At 44.9% G+C, this 20,708-nt stretch overlaps 1 protein-coding gene across 1 annotated transcript in view; it reads left to right on the top strand.

Moving 5' to 3' along the window:
- Positions 1–10,673, top strand: part of Dnah6 (dynein axonemal heavy chain 6) — a 397,099-nt gene extending 386,426 nt beyond the window's left edge. Inside the window, exons 73-77 of the mRNA XM_004660533.2 lie at positions 581–766; positions 1,278–1,350; positions 2,823–2,974; positions 4,263–4,485; positions 10,523–10,673. Coding sequence (XP_004660590.1) covers positions 581–766; positions 1,278–1,350; positions 2,823–2,974; positions 4,263–4,485; positions 10,523–10,626 — 738 coding nt within the window. The 3' untranslated portion in view covers positions 10,627–10,673. The remainder of the gene's footprint in view (positions 1–580; positions 767–1,277; positions 1,351–2,822; positions 2,975–4,262; positions 4,486–10,522) is intronic.
- The last annotated feature ends 10,035 nt before the right edge of the window (positions 10,674–20,708 follow it).

Below are 20,708 nucleotides of genomic sequence, written 5' to 3'. Positions count from 1 at the left end.
TATCACCCTGTACTTCCCAAGGCAGCCACCAGCCCAGCATCTCCCAAGACTGCTGCCTGCCCCTGACGCCTACTGAGAAGAGAAAGATATGGGACAGGTTTTAAGGAAGCCTTTCCAGTACCAAGAGACCCTCTGCTGTCATTTGGAGGACTGGTCTCCTCTAAGACTCTCCCCTTTCTGCTACAACTCCTACAGCATGGACCCCCCAGGGCAGAGATGGCAAATGGCATGAGGTGGTTCCTAACTCCTCCCTCTTCCTGTGTCTCTGTGCCTCATGGTTTCCAAAACACTATCAGGTCCATTTGCCCCTTAACCTGGAGGAGAGGTGGGCTCTAAGCCCTCTCTAGGACTTCAGGGAACACTAACTTCCTTTCTTCTACATTTGACTGATAACTATCTAACTTCTCCTGCCCCAAGTGCTACACTTCTATGGTCATATACTATAAAACTGTGTGAAATATTGCAGGGTCTGGCCCAAGAGTGTGCAGACGCACAGAAGCTAGAAGGGGGCCCTTCACAAGTGTCAGCTACACTTGGTACTTATGTCTATAAAGCACACTGATCTTCTTTGTCCTGTCAGATTTCTCTAGAAACACTCAACAAAGCCATTGCTGGATTGGTGGTGATGTCTGAAGAAATGGAAAAGGTGTATAACAGTTTTCTCAACAACCAGGTTCCTTCTCTGTGGTCTAACACAGCCTACCCATCCCTGAAGCCACTAGGATCGTGGGTCAAAGACCTTATTCTGAGGACTGCATTTGTGGATGTAAGAAAATTTAGTTCTTCAAGATTTGATAAACTTGACAGCATGGTTTTGCCTTAAAGTTCAGAGGGGAGCTTTGACTTGCAACCACTAGGTATCATTTGATCCCAGAAAAATAGAAACTTCCAGAACAATATCACTTTGCAAGTCTTCTGTAGATCATACTGTCATTTTCTTTAAGCTCTTACCCACACATTCCATTTAATTCCAGGCCCCTCTTGCTGGTTTAGCTCTAGTGTATGGGATGCCACTGTGAGGTGCAGAACAGTCTGATGGAAGTCCTCACAGCCTGATAAACCATTGCTGCCCTCTTCCCCTCATCCCCTGTACTAGCCAGGTTCCACGTTTGCAGTCTGGCTGGTGAATGGGGGACAGGAAGTGAGATAAGCAGTAAAGTGGGGATGGCAGTTTACTGGGGGCTGGATTAGACTCCACCCTCCAATATGGCTTTGATTTAGATGACAACCTCTACATCAGAAAGAAGGTACATTACAAAATATTATTTCTCCTTCAGCTCTGGCTCAAACGAGGACAGCCCAAGTCCTTCTGGATCTCCGGGTTCTTCTTTCCTCAAGGATTTCTGACAGGTACTAGAAAAGCCCCAGAGGAAGGGTTGTGATTTGTAACAAAGGTTTCTAGGAATTGAGGAAACACTGCCCACTAATGGCCTGACTGGCCCTACTGATCATAGGGCAATATACCCATGTACCACAGCTCAGGCCACATCTGTGACTATGTAACAGGTGACTCAACTCTCCATGTGACCCACACTGGCTCAAGAGCAACAGAAGTTCTCCCCACACATAAACTGCAGCTCTGAGCAATCTCCTTAGCTCTAAGAATACTTCTTAATTCTGAGACAAGGTCTCAGGTAACCCAGGCTAGACTCAAATTTACTGTATAGCTGAGGGTGACTTTTAACTTCTGATCTTACTGGGATTATAGACAGGCACCACAACATGCAGGGTTTTTTTAAGTTTTGTTAAAATTTCTTTATTTGAGAGAGAAGGGCAGGTAAGAGAGCAGGTATGCCGGGGCCTCTCAACACTACAAGTTAACTCCAAACACATGGATCACCTTGTTCATCTGACTTACGTGGGTACTGGGAAACCAAACCTGGGTTCTTAGGCTTTGCAGGAAAGTGCTTTGACCATTAAGCCATCTCTCCAGCCCAACACCTAGTTTCATATGATGTTGAGTATTGAACCCAGAGGCCTCATGTATGCCAGGCAAGTACTCTACCAACTGAGCTGCATCTTCAGCTGTGTGTGTGTGTGTGTGTGTGTGTGTGTATTTCTTTTTCTTTTTCTTTTTTTTTTTTTTGTTTTTTTTTTTTTTGTTGTTTTTTTGAGGTAGGGTCTCATTCTAGCCCAGACTGACCTGGAATTCACTCTGTATTCTCAGGGTGGCCTCAAATTCACGGCAGTCCTCCTACCTCTGCCTCCCAAGTGCAGGGATTAAAGATGTATGCTACCACACCCAGCTTGTGTTGATTTCTTTCCATCCGTCCTTGTAGAATTTAGCTACAAAGTCCCAGGTAGAGCTTCAAAATGCCCAGATCTCAGTTTGTCTTATTTTTCGAGGCAGGGTCTCACTCTAGCCCAGACTGACCTAGAACTTACTCTGTACCTGCAGGTTGGCCCTGAACTTGCAGTGATCCTCCTATCCGAGCCTCCTAAGTGTTGGGATTAAAGGTGTGTACCACCACACTTGGCTCTTGTCTGTAGCTCATGTAAACAAGCCAGGGAAAGTCCTGAAATTAGGGAAGCTTTGTCCTGAAACTTTCACTGGTTTGTCTCCCTCATAACAGGACCATGCAGTTCAGACTTGGTCTTTTTCCCTCTCTTCCTGACCAAGACCTAAATTTGTACAATGCTTGGGTCCTTTGCCCCTAGCATAACCCGAGGCTTCTGGACTCTATGGACCAATTCCATGCAGAGTGCAAACAGCTGGATCTCTGTGGAGGGCAACTCTCTGATGCTAGAGAGCCTGGGCTGAGGTGCACAGTGTGTGTTGAAGAGTAACATTCTTCAGAGAATTTGGCTGTTCTTATTTCTAGGAACACTCCAGAACCACGCTCGGAAATACAACCTGCCCATCGATGAGCTGAGTTTCAAGTACAACATGATTCCTGTCTACCGGGATCAAGCTGCAGTGATAGAAGCTGCTAAGTCAGTGCAGTTTGGACAAGAGCTACCCATGGACGTAGGGGTACTGTCTGCCTACCCCTCACAAAGGGCTTCTATGCAGTGTCATTCATTGCAGAGTTCAGCCAGCCTCTCCTGAGGGCCCCACACCCCATCATCTCCCACTTGAAGAAATAGGAAGACAGGATGGCAAACACACTCCCAGACTAGCTCCCCAGTAGCAACAAGATGCTAAATGCCCAAATGTGCCCTGATTTTTAGAAATACTTTTCTGTGCAATGCTATTTTATTTGACTGGGGCAGTTACTTTCTCCACCTGAAAGAGGCAGTATAGCAAAATGTAAAAATGAGGATTTCAAGCCGGGTGTGGTGGTGCATGCCTTTAATCGCAGCACTTGAGAGGCAGAGGTAGGAGGATCACTGTGAGTTTGAGGCCAGCCTGAGATTACATAGCAAATTCCAGGTCAGCCTGGACTAGAGTGAGACCCTACTTTGAAAATAAAAATAAATAAATAAATAAATAAACAAAGAGTTTCAGAATCAAAGAAGACTAAGTTTGATTCCTCCTTCTCCCCCTCATTGGCTGGTGTGAGCTGGAGCAATTGTTCATGTTCTCATCTGTAAGACAGGACTGGTGACATCATCCTCAGAGGAGTGTAGAGTAAATGCAATGGCACAAGTCCTATAGGCAGCATGTGGTATGCCCACAATAAATTACTAATAAGTAAAATTATCAACTCAGTTTGTCTATATCAACCACTAAGCACCCACATGCTGGCTTCATACATCCTCTAACTAGTAACCACACCAATGACTATTGGGCATGTACTATGGAAGCCCAGATGCACAGTGTTTGAGGAGGCATGGCATAGGGTGTCTCCCCCACACACATATGTATATATATGTAAATAAGAAAAGAAAAAAAGATAAGAAACTCTTGCAAATAATATTGCAGATATAAAATCTGTCTTCTAGAGGGCACCTAGATCCTTGAGAGGCCTTGCTGAGAATAAAGATGATAACTTCAGCCCTCTTATTCCTTCCACTTCTCAAGAGAAAGATGAAAGTTATGAAGTCTGAAGATAAACATCAAAAAGTCTTAAGCTCATAATTAAGCTTTCCAGGGGCACCCTCCTATTTCACCCTAGTGGAGTGTGAAAATATAATTTAGGTTTAGTACCAGACTAAGGAGCACGCTATTCTACCTCTCAGAGCTTGGAATGCCCCTCTCTAAAATACAGTGATAGAAACAACTGTCTGCAGAATTGTCTGATAAGGATGTGGGGATAGGAGAATACCCAAACTGTTGATGCCCTTCTCCTGCCACCTCTAAACTTTTGAGTATCTTTCAGTTGCCCTCTCCTGAAGATGGAGTTCTTGTTCATGGGATGTTCATGGATGCGTCTCGATGGGATGATAAGCATATGGTCATAGAAGATGCATTGCCAGGACAGATGAATCCAATGCTGCCTGTAGTGCACTTTGAGCCACAGCAAAACTACGAGCCAAGTCCCAAACTGTACCACTCCCCACTGTACAAAACAGGGGCCCGAGCAGGAACACTCTCAACCACAGGTGAGCATGCTCTTAAGGTATGCACAGAAATGACTAAGGGGAAACTTCAAAACTGAAATGTTGGGCTGGTTATATAGTTCAGTGGTAGAACACTTGCTTACATGCATAAGGCCCTGGGTTCAGTCCCCAGCAATGAAAACAATGTTATCTCTAATACACTTAAGAGAGTTGTTGGTCCAGTTAACTAGACTTAAAATGTAGCACTTGTTACATACATATTTATAAATGTTGAAATTATATTTATTCCAATGCAGAGTGCATATTGATATTAAAAAGCTAGTACTTATTTCTATCATACTCTTATCAGTAGAAAATACAGTTTACTAGTGCCAGTTTCAAAATGATGAACCAAATAGACACTGAAATCTCACTTACCAAACCCATCCTAGAAAAGAAAATAGACTAATAAGAAGAAAGCTATGCATCTAAATGTTGAGAGAGCCTGAGCCTGAGATATAGTTTTGAGAAAGAGAGGCAGAGAGAAAGAAAACAATCTTCACAGATAAGATGAGAAATAGCTAAGGAATGAGCTGAGAAAAATCCTTCAAAATATAGTACAATACGATGAGGAAAATGTGTACCATGGAAAGAGCTGGAATTTCCCACATTTTTCTACGAGATGGCCTTGGAGAAAATGGGAAGAATGGAGAAGAGGGAGTATTTAAGACTATTTGAAAATGATAGAAGCTTATGGAACTCTTGTGTCATTAGATTCAGAGATCTCATGAATGTGTAGGGATGCTTGTTTATTTTTGACAACTTCCATAATTACAGGCAACAAACCATGAAAATACCCTTCCTCCCCCCACTTTCCCCTTTGAAACTCTATTCTCCACCATATCCCTCCTCCCTCTCAATCAGTCTCTCTTTTATTTTGATACCATTATCTTTTCCTCCTATTATGATGGTCTTGTGTAGGTAGTGTCAGGCACTGCAAGGTCATGGATATCCAAGTCATTTTGTTCTGGAAGGATAATTGTAAGGAGCCCTACCCTTCCTTTGGCTTTTACATTCTTTCCACCATGTCTTCTGCAATGGACCCTGAATCTTGGAAGGTGTGATAGAGATGTTTCAGTGCTGTCTCTTCTGTCACTTCTTCTCAGCACCGTGGTGCCATGTGAGTCATCACAAGATCACTGCCATCTGAAAAGAGAAGGTTCTCTAACCAAAAGTGAGAGTAGCATTAATATATGGGTATGAACATTAAGAGGAGTGTTTACTGGGTAGTAACCCCTACGGCTCCTGCCTTCCCCTGTCACAGGTTTTCAGTGTCAGGCATGTACTCCCTCCATGGAGTGGGTGCTTTTTCAACAGAACCTGTCTTATATAGTGGTCGGATATTTGTAAAGTGCTAGGGCAGCACCCAGCTTATATAAAAACTGCCTGAAAATATCACATGTAGAGTGAGCAGTCACGATGGAAATTCTTAACAAACTAGTAAGAAAGCCAGGGGGATTCCTTGTCCTAATGATAAGTACCCAGAAATGACAACCTGTTAGAGGTACCTGAACACTTTTCCTCCCAAGGTAAATGTGAACTGTGAGTAACAAGATTAAATTCAAAAACTAAAGTATTTCACTTTAAGAGTGGACTGTTTAGGTAAATTCTTTCTAAAGAGCAATGTAAATAGTCATGATCAAAGAATTCTGGTGCAGTACAATGTTAACTACCTCAGGTATATGACAAATAGGTCTTAAGCAGTAACTATACACCTCAGCTGAGACCTCCAGGAGAATGTGGGGAAGTTTTCCTGAGATTAGGCTGCCTTCCTACATGGAAGTATTTACTCTCTGCCCACTAATTGACAACCAATTTGAGATTATAATCATATTGATTCCATAATTTTAAAGTGCAGCCAATATCATACTTATTGGTGAAATATTGGAAGCCCTGATCAAAAATTAATACCAGTAGGCTTACTGTACCTCCTACATTAAGCATTGTACCGAAAGCCTTAGTGAAATCACTAAGACAAAATGAAGTAACATTTTGAATTTGAAGAGACAAAATTGTTATTTACCAACATTACACAGAAAATTCAAAGAACTCTATAGAAAGTCTGCTAGAAATAATACAAGTATAACAGGATTGGTCAGTATGTGAAAATCAACAGAATTCTTGGTAGAGCATTTATTCAACATGTTTGAGGTCTTAAGTTTAATCCCAGCACTGAAAAAAAAAAGTCAACGATTTTCTGTGTCCCACCCAAAACAAACAGCAATAAAAGTAAATGTTGCAAAAAAAAAAAAAAAAAAAAGTAAGGCTAAAGAGGTGGCTTAGCAGTTAAGCGCTTGTCTGTGAAGCCCAAGGACCTCAGTTTGAGGCTTGATTCCCCAGGACCCACATAAGCCAGATGCACAAGGTGGTGTATGCGTCCGGAGTTATTTGCAGTAGCTGGAGGCCCTCACGCACCCATTCCCTCTCTATCTGCCTCTTGCTCTCTCTGTCTGTCACTCTCAAATAAGTAAATAAAAATAAACAAATGTAAAAAAAAAAAAGAGGAAAGGTCACATTTCAGCAAAAACAAAATTGACCAGGAGACTAGGACCAATCCTAACAGAGAGAAGCAAGAGAGATTCGGGAAGACTTTCAAAATGTTCCCAAGGGCCATGAAGTAAGACGTGGGTAATAGAGGCACTGTGTCATGTTCAGACTCAAGATTCCAGTTCATTCCCAAATCAATCTATGAATCTAAAATACTCTCAATAAAGTAGGCATAACTGTGGATAAAACTTATAATTCTAATGCTCCTATGAAATAAAAACAAGGATAGCAAAACTGTTTTTAAAGAAAATAAAAGAGGAGAGTCTAATGCTAATAAATATTTTAGTCAAAATGGCATCACACTGGCACCAGACTCAACAAGTAGATCAAGCTCACCTTGGAGAGTCCAGAGACAACTTGGTACCTCTTAATATTGGTCAGGAATGGAAATATTATTTCACATATGGTGCTGAGAAAATTGGTTCTACTAAATTTAGAACCTTATTGAACATTGATGATTCTTGAGATTTAATCAACAGTAATCTCTTTAAATTTTTTTTAATTTTATTTGAGAGAGAAGGAGAAAGAGCAGACATGGAGAGAGTGAGTATGGGCATGCCAGGGTCTCCCGCCACTAGAAACAAACTCCACGCATAAGTGCCACTTTGTGCAAATGCTTTACGTGGGTACTGGGGGATCAAACCCAGGTCAATAACGTCAATCAACCATAAAAATGCTTTCTGATAGAAGTGCTCTTACCAAAAACAAATCTCAAACTTGAGTGCAATCCTACCTGTACCTCTAAACTCTCCTTCCAAGGGTGAGTGAATAGCTTTACAATTAGCACAGGGTGCTATCAGAACAATCCACACTCTGGGAAACTTCCCAGGTCAGACAACCTGGTTGTGCTGCAGAAGACAGCAAAAGAAGGGAAGAGGAAACTCACCAATTAGAGGAGATTTGAGAAACACATATATAGCCCTTATTACAGTAGGAATCAAGCTGTCAAATACAGATATACTATATATATTATACATAAATACTAAATAGGGAAAATTGAGTAGTAATTAGGAATTCATATTTTAGTTATGACATTGCTTATATCTTTAGGAGCCATGATTTTGAGATATACACTGAAATATGTACAGAAAAATATTATGTAGTATGTAGTATTTGCTTCAGAATAATCTGGGAAAAGTGTGGGATGAGAATGGGCACAAGAAGACTTCGATTGTGTCTATGCTTTGATTTTATCATAAAAAGAAAAATGAATATGATAAAACATTAACAATCAATTTGGGTCAGTGCATTTGTAAAATTTCTACATTTTTTGTTGTTGTTTTGTTTTTCAAGGTAGGGTCCCACTCTAGCTCAGGCTGACCTGGAATTCATTATGTACTCTCAGGGTGGCCTTGAACTCATGATGATCCTCTTACCTCTGCCTCCCAAGTGCTGGGACTAAAAGTGTGCGCCACCATGCCCAGCTAAAATTTCTACTTTTTTTTTCGTTTTTTCTTTTTTTTGTTTTTTTTTGGTTTTTTGGTTTTTTTTTGGTTTTTTGAGGTAGGGTCTCACTCTAGCCCAGGCTGACCTGGAATTCACTATGGAGTCTCAGAGTGGCCTCGAACTCACGGTGATCCTCCTCCCTCTGCCTCCTGAGGGCTGGGATTAAAGGTGTGCGCCACCATGCCCGGCTAAAATTTCTACTTTTTAAAGCTATAATAATGCTGTTCTGAAATTAAATTGAACTAATGCATGCTAGAGTCCCTTGTAGGAGTGTGAGGAATGATGAAAACAGGCAGTTTCGTGCTATAACAAGCTAGTGGAGACCTGAATTATTCTCAGATGCAAAGCATATTCCTATGCTAAGGCAGCCCCAGCCTGCCTAAAGACATAGTCCACCTAGGACTAGCACTAGACTCTATGCCTGTCAGGAGGCTGCAAGGTTCCCTTTGGCATGACTCCATCTTTCTAAACTGCACTGTGGCCCTTCCTTCCAGGTACCCTGACCCTCTGGGTAATATATTTCTATATCCTTTTTATACATGCATTCAGCTGCCCATAACCTTCTAGTCATTCAATTTCTCTTTGCAGCTAGCAGCCTATCCTTCATTCCATGAACCACAGTCCATCGTGTAGCATCTATATACTTGCTTTAACTGTCCTAGTTCTGTCAGAAGCTCAAAGCCACAAGGCTGGAGAGATGGCTTCACAGTTAAGACCCTTACCTGTGAAGCCTAAGGACCAGGGTGGTCTTTAATCCCAGCACTTGGGATGCAGAGGTAGGAGGATCACCATGAGTTTGAGACCACCGTGAGTCTACATAGTAAATTCCAGGTCAGCCTGAGCTAGAGTGAGACCCTACCTCAAAAAAATTAAAAAAAGAAGTACAGAGTCACAGAGCTCAGTCCTCCAGGACTTTAAGGGGACAAGTGACATGGGGACATGGGCCATACATGCACACATCCATCCTCTGCCCCTTAGAGACAGTTAATGACTTCTGACTTCTAGAACAACCCCTTAGAAGTCAAGGGAGGACCTGGAGATAGAAAATTTTATAGGGCACTGAACTTCACTTCCAGCCAAAAGAGTTGATTTTGCTTAAATCAGAGACTGCTGCTGGAGTTGAGTTATGCCCTGGGTCCTTCCCCAGACCTAGGAAGGGTCCTCATGTGGCCCCAGGCCCTGAGTGCCTAAGGGGCAGTGTACTTTGGGCTGACCCCCAAGGAAGCATGGAGAAGGAGAAGCATGGAGAAATCATAAGGGAGGTGCTTAGGATCATGGGCTAAATTTCTGGACTACATAAAACCAGTGAATACATATAAAATCTAAATTTTCTTGCCACTAAACTTGGGTACCTGTACTGGAAATCCTATTACTCATGCACCTGCCAAGAGGCACCAAGCAGAGAATGGAACAGAAAGTAAAGAGAAGATATATATAGCATACACTGCTGGGCAAACAGGCCCTTTCCTGACAGCTACGGAGAACTTGGCTGTTATGCCAGAAGCAGCCCTTCCCAGCACAAGGAAAAGGCCCCCTTATCTCTTGATCCTGATCTCTTCAGATAGCCCCACTATGAAGAAACTGCAAAAGGCACCTTTTATATTGAATAGCTAAGAGCTAAAGACAGATGACCCATGACTATGCCCATTCATTTCAAAAGCCCAAGACTCTGCCACTTCAGGAAGGAACAAAAGCTGGATGGATTTATGCCTTCATGGATGTATGCACAGATGGATAACCTACCTGCTCCTCTATGCCCCCAAGTACCACTGAAATCTCAGGCCTGATTCCTAGATTCAGAAATAGAAAAGTTGAAACATAGCTCATTGATATATAGTCCAACTGGAAAGTTACTAAAGGACCATTTATATTCTAAAATTTTCATTTTATAAAGCATAAACCTGGACCCCTTAGAGGACTATGTCTAACATTTTAGGGAGAGTCAAGTCTGGAACCCAGGTCTGTCACCTCTTAGTGTCTTGTCTCTTTGAATCCCAAGTTTATTTTTTAGGTAACAACTCTTCTCCCCCTGCATGTACCCCATTAGGTCATTCAACCAACTTCGTGGTGACTGTCCTCTTACCCTCCAGGCGGCCCAAAGATTACTGGATTGCCAAGGGATCAGCTTTGCTCTGTCAGCTGAGTGAGTGAGAAGGTGCCAGAGATCTTTGATGTGGAGATGGTCTGATCAATTTACAAGTGAGCAAACAGTGTGATTTCTAATGTGACTTAAGTATAGTAAACGTGGTTGCTATTTCTCTTATGACCTAAAATAAAGTGTTTGAGTTCTTTCTGTTGGAAACCTGAGCTCTGATTTGAAGGCCATGGACTCAGGACCCACCCTTTAAACCTCTTTCCCCTCCCTGTGTGAGAGCCGGGCTGTGTCTCCATAGTAACTTGCTGGGCCACCTGGGAAGATCTGGGACTCAGCCCCTCACCCACAGGTGTTCCCTTCCTCATCACATTCAGTCAGACAATCTGGGTACTTCCACTTCTAGACCTGATTACAGCACTTAGAGCCCAACACATCGAAGGCAGATGCAGGCATGGCCATCAGGCCAGTTCCACACTTTATGGGGCTCTTTCCAAACCCTTGAAGCATTTATGTGTTTATGAAAATACAGGTTGGCCCTCCCCCAGTGCAAAGGAATGTCTCCCTTTTCCTTTAAGAGGAACCAGTGTGAAAACTAGCCAAGTCCCAACCAGTGTAGGAACAGCCACAGTGACAAACCATTTTGCAGCCCTTCCAACAAGGGTGCTTGCTTCCTCAGCCATAATTCAACCCAAGAAATTTGGGATCCATTCTACTAGGATGTGAACCTCTGGAGCAAGTCACAAAGAACTGGAGGGCTGAGGTCAGCCACTGTATTGTCCTATCTCACCTCCACCTCCCATCTCTACCTCCAGTTCCGCATAGCAAGGAGTGACAGAGTTCAGTGCATAAATCATAAGCCAATCTTGGTAATTCAAGCAGAAAGGGGCACCAACAAAGACATGGGATGGCTGAAGTTGTGGAAGTTAGACGGTCAGTACTAGGTGCTACCACAGCTAGAATCCGAAGTCAGAAAGCTGCAGAAGCTGCCAGCCTCACAGCCACTCCATTCCCAGGAAGCAGGTGACTAGAGAGGACGTTGGGCGGGCACTGCACAATCGTGTGTGTGTGTGTGTGTGTGTGTGTGTGTGTGTGTGTGTGTGTGGTGGAGCCTATGCATGACTGCCATCAGTGCTGAACAAAGACACTCTGTCCACTCCTGCCTTCCAACTCTCACTGAGTGCATCTCATTAAAACAGTCTAAACCAGGGGCTGGAGAGATGGCTTAGCCGTTGGGTGCTTGCCTGTGAAGCCCTGGTTTGAGGCTTGATTCCCCAGGACCCACATTAGCCAGATGCACAAGGGGGTGCACATGTCTGGAGTTCGTTTGCAGTGGCTGGAAGCCCTGGTGCACCCATTCTCTTTCTCTCTCTCTCTCTTTCTGTGCCTCTTTCTCTCTCTCTGTCTGTGGCTCTTAAATAAATAAATAAACTTAAAAAAAAAAAAAGGCTAAACCACAGTCTCAAGGAAATCTGTGGGGTTTCTTCTCCAACCCTGGATCCTGTCACTCTCTCTCAATAAGGCCACAAAGTCCTCCTGAGCCTGGGAAATGACTGGGAATGAGTCCACAAGAAAGTCTCAGCAGGTCAGGGAGATGGCTCAGTTGGTGAAGCGCTTGCTGCGTGAGCACGAGGACCCGAGTGTGGCCGCCCAGTTCTCACGTAAAACGCTGGGCATGGAGGTGTGGTGCACACCTGTAATCCCAGCACTGGAGAAGCAGAGACAGGAACAAGGTAGCCTTGTTTTTAGGTAGCTAGTTAGGGTACAAGCCCAGAAAGGAAAAGATAGCCATACAAGAAGGAGAAACTCACTAGATAGTTGGGGAAGGCCCTTGAGAGTCAGCCACCTTGCTCTGCCCTTGGCTGCAGCTCAGCTGCTCCTCAACAGCAGTTTTGCCTTTTTGTCTTGGGAATATAAAAGTTAAAGTGAATGTTTGTTAAGTTAAAACAGTGAAGCCAGGACCACTGCAGAAGACTGAGAGGCTGTACAGCTGGGTATGAGAGAGCCAAGCTGACCACATAAGAGGAAGGACTGGGCCAGGTGTGGTGGCACACACCTTTAATCCCAGCACTCAGGAGGCAGAGGTAGGAGGATCGCTGTGAGTGTGAGGTCAGCTTGGCACTACAGAGTGAATTCCTGGTCAGCCTGGGTGAGAGTGAGACGCTACCTTCAAAAAACTAAAAAAAAAAGGAGGAGGAGGAGGAAGAGGAGGAGAAGGACCAGGCTTTGGGACAAACAACAAAGCTAGTCTCGGCAGGCTCTGACTGCCCTGTGAAGCCCCCCTTGAAAGACACGTCTCTCTCTTGCAAAGTTTGCAAGTGTGTTTGCTGAACCCCACCCCACACCCACCCTGGCCTAGTCTCTGTGACAGAGAAGAACATGACTAGCTACCTGATTGGAAAGGAGACACAGACACCCTGTGGGGATTTAAGGATTGGGCCAGAACTACACTTCCCCATATCTCAGTCCAGGCATTTTAAGTATAAACTTCTTTCCTTCACCAGAAAGCCTTAAAATCCCCTAGACGATGATCATGGTGACAGCCTGCTCAGGACTCCTCTCTCCTGATGCAGGGAGCACTGTTCTTTTGCTTCTCAATAAACTACTGTAAGCTTTTTGTCTAAACTCGCTTTGTCTCTGTAATAAATTTTCTCCTTTCAACCCATCCTTCACTGTCAATGAAATTCATTCTTCAGGTTCTGCAAGACAAAGAACTCAGAGCCACTGACTCAGTGGAGCTTTGGTGACCACTGAGCATCTAGCAGACCAGTTCCTGAGTTAAGCCTACCTCACAGCCAAGATAAGGTTCTCACTTGCTCACTAATCTAGCCAAATCAGTGAAGAATCAGCAAGATGCCCTGTCTTAGAAAATAAGTTGAAGAGAGATAAAGTTCTCCTCCTGCACTCCACATCCACCTCTGGCCTCTACATACATACATGCACCCAAAAATATACATGCACATACACACACACACACACACACACACACACACACACACACACACACAAAAAAAAAATCTCAGGAAAGGAAGACAATGCAGAGCTTAAAATACAAGTCATCAAGCTTCCTAAATAAGTTTAGGGACAAATAGCCCCAGCTTAGTCCCAGGCAAACGTCCTGGGCTTTATGAGCCACCCAAAGGCCCTGGCAGATCCAGAAACAAACAAGTGGGGGGTGCTGATATGGAACATACTCTGGAGAGGAGGATGAGCTGGGCACGACCAGAACAGTGCCACTGTTACTCATTTTTCATAGATTCCCCCTAAGATTGCCAATACACTCAAATACTAAGTTAAAAGACAGAAGGGGGTAGTGTGAAAACCACATTTGCACCTAGCACCTCTGACAAAGCCACCCCATCCCTAGTCTCCAGCATGGTGGGAAGATACTGACACTTCACATCTGTGGACCATGGGGAACGCCTCACTCTCCAGACCTTGAACAGAGACACACACGACCTACTGACTGGCCTGCATCTAGCATCAGGTACAAACAGGAAGGAGAACTGCAGCTGGGACAGGGAGGGCTCAGGAGAGAGGCAGTGGTAGATTTCAGAGAGTATGAGAATATATATGTGCATCATGCGAAAAAACTGTTACACAAATGGACAGGGGAGATGGCTTAGGGCAAAATGCCTGCCTTACAAGCATGAGGACATAAGTTTGGATCCCAGCACCCAATTGAAAGCTGGGGTTGGTGGTGAGCACCTATAACCCCAGTGCTGGGGAGGTTGAGCTAGACAGATCCTTAAGGTTTGCTGGCTAGCTAATTAGCCAAATGAGTGAGCTCCAAGTTCAGCAAAAGACCCTGTCTCAAGAATATGGTGGGGAGCAACTGAGAAAGACATCCTGCCCCCAAGGTTGACATCTAACCTACGTAAACACACACACATGCATGCTGCCACACACACACATGCAAGCATGCCACACACAGATACACATGCAAAAAAAGTACATGAAAGGTATTCATTTTTAAACAAGTTCTTGACAATTTGCTATTTTCATACAACTTTTTATACACAACGGTGCACTCCCCCAACTCTGCTGGATAGCTCAAGTCATCCCTGGGACAGAGAAGAATGAGCAGTCTCTTCTTCAGAAGCCTCTCCTGCCAGGCATGGTGGCGTCATCTACACCCCAACACTCAGGAGACTGAGGCAAGCCTGGCCGGTAGTGATACTCTGTCTCAAAAAGAAAAGAAAATTCTCCCTCTAGATTGGGTCTATCAAGGTCATACCAGAGCATGGAGTACAGGAATGATCATTTTTCGCTCCAAGATACCAGGGGTCTTTGCCTGGCTCCTCCAGTCATTATAAGAGGGAGATCTGTGTTTGGAAAACCACCACAGCACCCAGAACACAGAAGTCCAAAGAAATGGACAGGTACTGCTGAACCCTATCTAACTATGGTGGGGAAGAAGCCACAGTCGGGCTGAGGTGGGCCTGTCCAGAATAGAGTCCTGGAGTTGGGGGATCACAGGACTAGGAGGCAAAGAGAAAGACAGGGACACAGCTGCTGTTCATCTCCCCTCTCTGAAAACAGAAATAAGTGTTGGTATGTTAACGAGTTTCCTATATCTTTGAGTGTGTGTGGACAGAGAGAAAGAGAGAAAGAGAGAGAGAGAGAGAGAGAGAGAGTTGCACTACTGCTACCAGAAAACTAAATGACAGAGAACTTTAGGAGACTGGCCAATTGCCCCTCAGTTACTTGGTTCTTAGGCCCAACTCAGAGTTTGCTAACCATTATTGCCCTCTGGGTAATCTTGGCCAGAAAACCTCCTCTCTCACCACCACAGAGCATTTGTCAAGACATGAAGACTTCTCCCCTGGGTCTCTGCCTCTCTCCCCTGCCCAGTCCAGGCCTGCAAGTTAGGGAAATATGAGCTAAGGGACCCATGACCTCAGATCACCTGACGCATTCAGCTCAGATGGAAAAAAAAAAAATCACCTTAAACAATCCACCTTAAAATGAAGTAGCCTAGGTTGAAAACATAGTAAACAAGGCAATTTATTGCTCCATCGATGATGGATGGTCAGGAGCCAGCCTAGGACAGAGATGGGCGCTATTCCTATTCTCCAGCTATCCGTGTTCTTCAGGCTGCCCGTTTCTGTGCACTTAAAAATACATTTCACAGCCAGTCTGGGTGGCACAGGCCTTTAATTCCAGCACTTTGGAGGCAGATGTAGGAGGATCGCGGTGATTTCGAGGAGGTCAGCCTGGGCTAGAGTGAGATCCTACCACAAAAGAACAAGAAAAGGAAGAAGGGAAGAGAAGGAAGGGGAAGGGAGGAAGGCAGGAAGGGAAGGAAGGAAGAGAGAAAAGGGAGGGAGGAAGGAAAGGAGGAAGAGAACGGAAGGAGGGAGGAAGGAAAGGGAAAGGGAAGGGAAAAGAAAAGAGAAAAGAAAGTAAAAAGGAAAGAAAGGAAAAAAGAAAAGGAAAGAAGAGAAAAAGTACAAATCACGGCTTGGCTCGAGAGGGCAACGGGGATGGACGGTGGTGCCCAGCCCCGGGTCTCCGGCCCGCGCCTCCCCACCTCCCCGGACGGCGGGTGGGACCCGCGAGCTCCCACCTGGAGCACGCGTGCGCCGGCGGCGGCGTGCTGGGCTCCACACCCGAGCTCCGCCGCCCGCCTTCCCCGCGCGGCCGCGACGGCGCCTGGGGCCGCCCGAGCCGAGCTTAGCGGAGCCGCCGCCCTCAGCCCGCGCCGGCCCCGGACTCCGGCCGCGGAGAGGAGCCCCGAAGCAGAGCCCACCGTCCCAGGCCGGAGCCCAGCGCGACGCTCAGCGCCGAGCGGGCGGCGGAACTGGAAAGGTCTCGTCCACAGGCGCTCAGCTCCTGCCGGCGCACCGAGGCCGCCCAGTGCTCGCAGCTGACACTGAGTCAAAACTTGGTTCCAGAGCCGCAGGATGAAACCGGAGAAAAGGGAACGGGAGGGGCTTGTGGCCGCCGTCCACCTGCCCCTCTCACAAGCAGGGCGCAGCAAGTCTGGCAGGACCCCAGGGAGCCCCTCGCCCGGAGCTTTCCTGACGTCCACTCCGGAGGCTGAGGAATCGTGGCCTGCCGAAGCCACGGGCCACTCCTACCCCGTCCCGTCGTACTCTTAGGAGCTGTTTGCGATGAAGGTGGCATAAATGAATAGGGAATTCACTGGCAAAAGGAAGTGTCTGAGTTGGTTGGCCTCTGAGTTCTAGAGGCTAAGTGGATAGAAGAGATACTCATTTGATACCTCTTGTTTGCATATTATTTTTGCCAGGGGAAAGGAGTCCAGTTGCCATAGTCATAGGCAATTCTTGGGTGCAGAGCGACAGATCTTTTGGTTATTAAGTTCTGTCAGCTCCCTGATGTGGTTAGAAAAGCTCCTCTCCAATGTTACTTGGTTTTTTCAAGGACAGGCTACATATGTTCTGCTGTTTGAGATGACCAAAGGTAAAGTCTCCTTGATGCAGTGAAACTGCTTCAGTGATGGTCTTCTTATTTGCACTCTAGATTTTTCTTTCAAAAGCAGTTCCTACATCTCCATGTGCCTGAGTGAAGACACAATCATTTCATTACTATCTGAACACATCCACAGGGTAGGTAAAGATTAGCACCTGAATTATACCTTGACATTAGTTACTCAAACTTGGATGTAAATATATACAGTATGTATATTTTTGAAAAGCTTGCTTGCAGTGAACTGATATATGACAGTCAGTGTCGTACATAGCATGTAAAAGTTGTGAGCTTTTTGTAATAAAAGTTACAGAATCTATGAACAATAGAAATCACAGCACATCTGGGGCTCCCTTCAAAGCTTTTAGTAACTCCCTTCCTTGCTGCGGTATGGTGGTCTCTCAGTCACTGCCCTCCTTGTTTATGGTCTGGACCACCTAGTGCTATGGCATTTTTACTTCCCAGGTTTGATCATCCCCTCCAGGCTTTCATCCCAGCTCCTCCCCTCCCCCTCTTTAGTTGTTCGGCTATTCATTTGATATTTGTTAAGGCAGGCACCACTACCTCATCTACTGATCCAGAATCACCAGGCTCCACTCTGGCCTCTACTCAATGCCAGTCAAAAGGGTGCTTGCTGAGGGAGGCTCGTCCAGATGCCAGACCCCTGACCAGGTGTAGTCAGTTCTACAAAGCTGGGAGCAACATCTGAACCAGGCACAGTTTAGGGGAGGAAGGGATTTATTTCAAGCTTACAGATCAGGGGAGGAGGTTCTATCAGTGTCAGAAGAAGCTGCTTCCATACATCCAACAAAGAGAAACCATCACAAGCCTACAAGCACCAAACACAGCAAGCACACAATCAGCAGCAAACAACTGCGACCCAGGCAGAGCTCAGACATCTCTGCACACCTTTTGGCTGGAGTTCAGACCTGTCTCCAATACACTCTAGGGCTGGACCCCAGGATTCACCTCCAGTGACACCTCCTCCTCCTCCTCCTGCAAGGCAGCTGGAAACAAGCTTTAATAAAACACCTGAGTTTGGCCAGCCAGGCCAAATGACCAAACAGGTACAATAGTGGCATGTTTGTTATGGGAGAAACCAACTGCTCTCTAATTGGACTGGAGATCTGCTCTATATGAGTGAATACATGTCTGGTACTGAAAACCTAATCAAAAGATGGGAGTTCATGAGCCATAGGAGTATAACACCTGCTCTTGTCTAGCTAAGTCCATATATTATGCTCACCATACAGCCCTGTAAGCATTCTTAATGTTCATACCCATATATTAATGCTACTCTCACTTTTTGTTAGAGAAGCTTCTCTTTTCAGATGGCAGTGACAACTGGGATGAACAAAAAGGCACCATAGTGCTGAGAAGAAGTGACAGAGGAGTATTCATCATGGAAATATTTCTATCACACCTTCATCACACCTTCCAAGGCTCAGGGTCCATTACACTACAGGTGGCAGAAAGAATGTAACAGCCAAAGGAAGGCCTGCTTACAATGCAATCATTCAGACACACATTGGCCTTAATATCCATGACCTTGCAGTGCCTAGCACTACCTTTACAAGACCCTCATAATAGGAGAAAAAATATGATGACATCAAAATAAAAGAGAAACTAACAGAGAGGGAGGGGATATGATGGATTATGGATATGTAAAGGGGAAAGTGGAGGAGGGGAGGAAATTGTCATGGTTTATTGTGTATAATTATGGAAGTTAGCAATAAAAATAAAACACCTGGGCTGAGCCGGGCATGGTGGCACACACCTTAAATCCTAGCACTTGGGAGGCAGAGGTAGGAGGATCACCGTGAGTTCAAGGCCACCCTGAGAATACATAGTGAATTCCAGTTATCCCTGACTAGAGTGTAATCCTACCTCGAAAAAAACAAAACAAAAAAAAGAAAAGAAAAAACACCATGTCTGGAAAGGTGGCTTAAGGGTTAAGGTGCTTGCCTGCAAAGCCAAAGGACCCAGGTTCAGTTCCCCAGTACCCATGTAAGCCAGATGTAGAAGGTGGTACATGTGTCTGGTGTTCATTTGCTGTGGCTAAAGGCCCTGGCAGGCCCATTCTCTCCCTCCCTCTCTCATTCTCCCTCTCTCTCTCTCTCTCTCTCTCTCTCTCTCTCTCTCTCTCTCTTTCTCTCTCTCTCCTTTCTCTTTCTGTGAAATAAATAAAATAAAATTTTAAAAAATAAAATAAAACATCTGAGTCTAGAATAGGATACCAATAGGCTCCAGAGAGAACCTCCACTCCTCTCTAAGCAGAATGGATATACACATCCATATATCTTTCTAATGACTAGGTTTATCCCCTTGTATTCAAACTGTCCTCATTTTTGGATAGAGAATCTGTTCTATTTTACAGATGGAGGAGAATATGGTATGGAGGGCTTGGTGGTTTGATTCAGGTGTCCCCATAAACTTAGGTGTGCTGAATGCTAGGTTCCCAGGTGATGGAGATTTGGGAAGTAACACCTCCTGGAGGCAGTGTATTGTTAGGGGCGGGCTTATGAGTGCTGTAGCCAGTTTCCCCTTGTCAGTGTTTGGCACACTCTCCTATTGCTATTGTCCATCTGATGTTGGGCAGGAGATGATGTCTACCCTCACGTCATTGTTTTCCCCTGCCATCATGGAGCTTCCCCTCAAGTCTGTAGGACAAAATAAACCTTGTTTCCCACAAGCTGCTCTTGATCAGTGTTTTTTTTCTGCCACCAATGTGAACCTGACTCCAACAGAGGGGAACAAAGATATATCAATATATTAAGAAAAGCAAGCAGTGTACCTGAAGATGAGTCACCTCCACCTCCACCTACCTGAACAAGCCCAGAGTCAACAGGGAAGTGGTGACATGAATACTTCTTTTATAGCTAACCTGAAAACCAATTTCAGGGAAATGGTGACAGACACTGTGATCACTCAAACCTCACAAAAACAGATCCAGAGCCTACAGAGAAGGCAACATTAAATTAAGCCTCTGTTTTGTCTGCCAAGGTTTGGGAAGTATGGCAGAATAGGATGCAGGAAGATTGTTAAGTGCCTCAGGGTGAGTGAGTGGACCTAGCCTGAGGCCCCATGTTTCCCCCATCCCTGCAGAGACTGACTGAGCCCTCTTTGCCCCCGCCCATGAACACCAATAACCTCACTAAAGACCCTCAGCAGAATTGTGGTAAGGGAGAGGGAGCCTATGTGTGCAACCTTTTTATTTCAAAAAAAATCAATAAATTAAATTTTAAAACAAACACCTAAGTCTGTGGAGGACATGCATTCAAACTACCATACCCACATACAAAAATACATATGCACATATGCCCACAGCACCTTACCTCCTTGCGTATTATGTACTCCAAACCTGGCCTCCTTGCCATGGTACAAGCTCCATGAAGGTAGGACAAGGGTCTATTCAGTTCACCCCATAGACAGCATGCACAACAATAAACTTATAGCTTGAGTTGAATTCAACCCCCTCGATCTGTCTGAAAGGGAGTATTCTGTGGTCACCACTTCTGGTAAAGATGTCCATCTCTATAAAATTGCTTTTAGCTCTGTAGAGATATGAAACTGTCTCCTGATCTTCAGTAGAGAAAGGACTGGAAAATCAAGTTTTTTACAGTCTCCATTCCTGATGCATTCTACTTTAAGGGACCCATCCATACACCAACAAGTGTGAATATGTAGGTTTTTCCAGGCTGGAAGCATC

The sequence above is a fragment of the Jaculus jaculus genome, chromosome 6 (assembly GCF_020740685.1).
Source record: "Jaculus jaculus isolate mJacJac1 chromosome 6, mJacJac1.mat.Y.cur, whole genome shotgun sequence".
In the NCBI taxonomy this organism is placed as follows: domain Eukaryota; kingdom Metazoa; phylum Chordata; class Mammalia; order Rodentia; family Dipodidae; genus Jaculus; species Jaculus jaculus.
Note: the sequence above shows the minus strand (reverse complement) of the source record. Positions and strands in the feature narration are given on the sequence as shown.